The sequence below is a fragment of the Trachymyrmex cornetzi genome, unplaced genomic scaffold (assembly GCF_001594075.2).
Source record: "Trachymyrmex cornetzi isolate Tcor2-1 unplaced genomic scaffold, Tcor1.1 scaffold56, whole genome shotgun sequence".
NCBI lineage: Eukaryota > Metazoa > Arthropoda > Insecta > Hymenoptera > Formicidae > Trachymyrmex > Trachymyrmex cornetzi.
The window spans coordinates 1,707,598-1,712,312 of record NW_017299871.1 but is presented as its reverse complement, the minus strand read 5'-3'; the positions used below and the strand labels follow the sequence as shown (position 1 = coordinate 1,712,312).

Below are 4,715 nucleotides of genomic sequence, written 5' to 3'. Positions count from 1 at the left end.
GGTTGGGCTTGCGTCTGGGCACGCAGGTCCAGGGCCGCCGTCGCGTCCGAAATTTTGAGGCCTTCGCGAGAAGCCCGGGCTACCCCCTTCCGGCGCAGCTTGCCCGCTTTTTCGCACCCCTTCCGGTAAGCAGCTCGACGGCCGGCACACCTCTGCGCTCGCCGCCGTTCCTTCCTACCTTTCTCCTCGCTCGGCCGCTGTTTTCAGCCTCGGGATCGTCGTAACGATAACGATCCTCGCGCCGTGCCGAGCTTCGACGTGGGCGGCGGGCAACGTCAGTTACTCGCCACCTGCTGCGACTTCCCAGCCCTGCTACCTACCGCCTGGCTCATGAAACTTCCTCTTATGATTCCTCCACTCCCTCTTCCGGGTCCTCTCCCAGATCTCTTCTTCTCTATCGCGCCTTCCCTAAGTCGTTGCTGTCGTTGTTGGTTGCGATGCCTCTCGCGAGAACACCGCCGATCGGTGATTGTACGTCCGTAATGCGTCCTTTATCGTGATGTCTTCTTATGTACGCAGGTGGCTGTTCGTACCGCGTACGTATGCGTTCGTTCGCGTTTCGCGGTTCAGTTGATGGTCCTCTTCTTTCTTTTTCTTCTTATTTTTCTCCCCCTCCTCTGTGCGTCATATGACTGTGTGTGTATGTGTAATAAATGTATGTGTTGGTGTGTGCTTTATATGTGTGCTTTGCGTGAGTTGTTGCGCGCGCGAGCGAACGTTCTCCAGCAAATAGGAGAACGGTCTATTTTCCTTCGTCTATCTAACTTAAATTCTAGCGTACACTTAAGTTCAGGTTAAAATTCAGGATTGCCCAGCCCGGACGGTGTAAACGAGAAGGATAGTCCACGCGGACGCGAATCGTTTATCGGTCGGAAAGGCTTCCACTCCTCTTCGGGGTGAGAAATCACACTCGCGGATGGATTACTGCTCGTCCCGTTTTGCCCTGAGTATTTTAGCCCCGTTATGTTGGATGTGCGTGCGTGTTGTGTGTGCGTGCGTGTGTGTGCGTGTGCTCGAACGCGCTCGAACAGGCTCGAAAAGTTGGTGTCTGCTGTCGCGCGCGTCGGCTTGAATCGGTGAATCCGTGTGAATTCTTTTAAGCGGGACGAGAGCGTTTCTCTCCGGGATTTCCGTCACTCCGTTTCTGCTTCTGCCTACTTCCTCCGATCGTCTTCTTCTTTCAAGCTGCTGCGTCGCGTCCGTCGATGACTCCTCCTCGAAATGCGACTCTAGCGTTTTAACTCTTTAAAAGGAATTCTATTCGATTATCGATCACCGCTCGTCGTTACCGATATCGTCGATGGTAGTTGTGGTTGCTTCTTATTATCGTTTAGGTTTAATTAATATTGCACTTAGGTACACTCGTTTTTTGAACACACTGAAATATATATGTATGAGCGCGGGGTTTTCTGTCGAGCTTTTTTTCCGATTGCTGCTCTTCCTCTCTCTCTCTCTCTCTCTCTCTCTCGCTCTATTTCTTTCGATGTTTGTCTCTCTGCGCTTCCGTAGCTCTATTCTCCTGATCTTTCTGTCCTCTATCTCCTTCCTCGCTATCTTCGGATACGCACGATCAACTCGCTAATCACTTTCTTCTTTGCAACCCCGCTTCTACTCGTTCGGCTCTCGGTCTTACGCTCTTCTGCTCCTCTGCTTCTGCTTTGCTCGTCTTATTCTGCTTCTTCCGCTTTGTCCAGTCTTCCTCTCCTGCGCGGGAATCTCTCGCTGCAACGCGTCTCCCGCTCGAAGCTGCAATCCAGAAAAAGAAAATACAATTTTTGCGTTGTCCGACGTCACGCACGACGAACATTCAACATCAACACTATAATTTTTTCAATGTCATAGGCAACCGTTTCACACGTCTTTGCTCGCAATCGGTAGAGTGTATTTAAACGTCAATCAGACGTATATTTTCAAAAGTATTTGATCGAGGGTTGTCACAATTCATCGTGACTTTTGATAATATTAATTATAAGATCTGGTTATAAATCCAATAATATTAAGACGTAAAATATCTTGACTAATTCCCGGTACGTGAGCGTTATTTAAAACATTGATTTTTGCTAGATGACACTGCCTAAAATCAGCTGTCGTAACACGAAAATATCGAGTGCCGAGTAACGCGACGTGAATCAAGTTAGAAGAATCCTAATAAAATTTCACGATATCAGAAAGATATCAGCCGCGAGATTTTATTATCTTATAGCGAGGTAACGTTAAATGCGATTCTCTTTCGGCTGACGTTTATGAAGGGTTTACACTTCCGGCCGCGACACAAACAATAATTTCAACCAGCACTGTCAGAAGCACGCACTAATTACGCGGCATAGTAAATTTCGTCCATTTGACACATCCAGCTTTCATGTCGATAATTTAACGTTACACAAATTCATACCCTCCTTTTAGTTACACCGAGTGTCGTTGACGCGGAATTTCCAATTAGTTTTGCATTTTAGAAAAATCAATCGTTTTGCAAGCGCGAAAGCAAAAAGCGTGAGCGTCTTTTGCCGTCGCGTGGTGCTCAGCACTGATAATGCGGAAAAGATGCGGGATACGTAATATAAAAATTCAGGATCGGGGTACGGAGAACTGAAAAGGTTTATAACTGAAAGAGAGGAACATGTCGATAAATCAAATATTTATTCAAATAAAAGTAATGCCAATATAACAATGAGCAATAAATCAGAGTACAGTGAATAGGATAAAAATAAAATGTTCCGGAGCACTGAATATTCTCGGGAATGTAAAGTTGTGATTTACATTGATGTAACATCACTACGAATAATATACGCGATGTAACATTATGACACTGCCGCTCACACATACAATTGCGTTTGCGATCTTTTTTTTTTTTTACAAGTTTTTGCTTCTTCGTTAAATTGAGAATTTATATTTTTGCCGTTATTTCCCGAATTATATTGTTACTTTTCCGATTAATTTCGAATATGCAGTGAGATTTTTTCGTGAAGGTTGTCTGTCACTGAGCGATGAATAGGGTCGACGCGTTGACGACGATGTCAATGAAATGCCAAATAATTTGTTGCAACGTGTGCCAGGTTTACGCGACGTGACGAGCATTGTCGGCTGCTCGCTGAATTAACAGCCCGAAATGATCACGCGCACGGATATTCGCATAATCGCTAACTCGTTTACTTGCGACATGACGATTCGTTACGTTTATTGTTCACCGTGTAATTCCGCGACCGCAAGCATCAAACTAATGATTCGCGTGACCGATTTTGACGAGGTTTCGAGATAGCGGCGATTGAGCTTCCCTTCGTCCTTTCCCCAACCCGCCTTCTCATCATTCGCTTCCTCACGATCTTACCGAAGCACATCGTATCACACCGGAAATCGAGAGGGGATCGGAGCGTGTGCGATCGCGACGAAACACTGTCGAGACGGCGACGATGACGTACCGGGCATGTCAGGATTCGGAACAGGGAATAGGAGGGGGTGGGTCAGTATGGTGGTCTCGGACCGAAAGTGGGGAAAACTGACTAAAATCATACGAAAGTAGAAAAAGAAGAAAATAACAAAAGCGTTGACGATTGGGTTCTACATTAATCAGGCCTAGATGCACGATGTCGCAAAGTGTTGGTTACGTTCACACAACTCGCGACACAAGATTGGTTGAACAGAACAGAATATTCCGAGAGAAAGAATCCGAAGGATCTCTTACTGGAGAGATCCAAGTGCGAATGATAGACGGGCAGATGCGGCGGCTGGTGATAGCTCGGTAGTACGCGTAATACGTTGCACCTCGGTCCGGCTGCTCGCGACCTTCGTGCACGGTATCGGCCAAGACACTGTTCTTCCTCTTCGAAGGACGACGACGGTAACGACAACGACGACGAAGACGACGATGACTACGACGACGTACGACGGGGGGAAAAAGCTCTCTCCTCTTCCGCGTTCGAGTCCTTGACGGAGGAGGAACCGAAACTGACTCGGGTCTGCGGCTCGCGAGAAACGCTAAGTCCTTCTCCGTCGGGGGTCGGTGGTGGCGCGCTTCTCAGACCGCGTGCGTCTGACTAAAAGCCACCCCCTCGTGCCTTAAAGAACGCGTGTTCGGGTAGGGGCGTTGTCTTAGGTGGTGCGCGGCCGCGAAATTTCTGGCCACCTCGGGGCGCCTTCGCCGTACGCCGTTTCTTATCGCGGCGATTTCGTACGCGGGTCCGACGGGCCCGGGCGCGGGCCCAGGTTACCGTGGACCGACTCGTGACCCCGGCCGCGTCCACCCACGACGAAAATCTACCTCCGGGAGGACGAAAAACTGAGGCCGTCGTAGGACAGGAGTTTTCAAGCTACCCCTCTTTTCCTTTGCCCCCACCAGACACGACGCCGAGGCGCGCGCTCTATCTCCCCCTTTTCCTCAAACTCTCCTCACCCTTCACCCCGCGCCCAGGTGGGTGGGGGATTCTCCGCCGCCGACTCCGCCGACGCCTCGTACGGGGGTAAGCGTCGTAAGGGATGAGAGAAAGAGAGTGGGGCCGCTCTCCGTCTCCGTCTCCGTTTCGCCCGGCCAAGAAAACCCTCCTGGAAGGAGAGTAGGAGAGAGTCGCAAGAACCGATTATCTGTCTCTGTCTATTTTGATCGCTATCTTATACTCCGCGGTTACGTTCCGGCGTAGGTAAGTACGCGAAGCCAAGACAACCGGGTTCTTGGACCGTATACTCTTTTTGCTAAGGGTTTGTCCTTGAAAACTTTTCACCCG

At 49.2% G+C, this 4,715-nt stretch overlaps 2 protein-coding genes across 2 annotated transcripts in view; both read right to left on the bottom strand.

The window, feature by feature from the left end:
• The window catches only part of dati (zinc finger protein datilografo), a 75,457-nt gene extending 75,125 nt beyond the window's left edge, over positions 1-332 (bottom strand). Inside the window, exon 1 of the mRNA XM_018514739.1 lies at positions 321-332. Coding sequence (XP_018370241.1) covers positions 321-332 — 12 coding nt within the window. The remainder of the gene's footprint in view (positions 1-320) is intronic.
• A 20-nt stretch (positions 333-352) lies between these two features.
• On the bottom strand, positions 353-3,350 carry LOC108766006 (uncharacterized). Its single transcript, XM_018515019.1, has 2 exons — positions 3,326-3,350; positions 353-1,746 (listed from the first exon to the last, which is right to left on the bottom strand). Exons 1-2 carry the CDS (start codon positions 3,333-3,335, stop codon positions 1,583-1,585), a joined length of 174 nt encoding a protein of 57 aa, XP_018370521.1. The 5' UTR covers positions 3,336-3,350; the 3' UTR covers positions 353-1,582.
• Between the last annotated feature and the right edge of the window lie 1,365 nt (positions 3,351-4,715).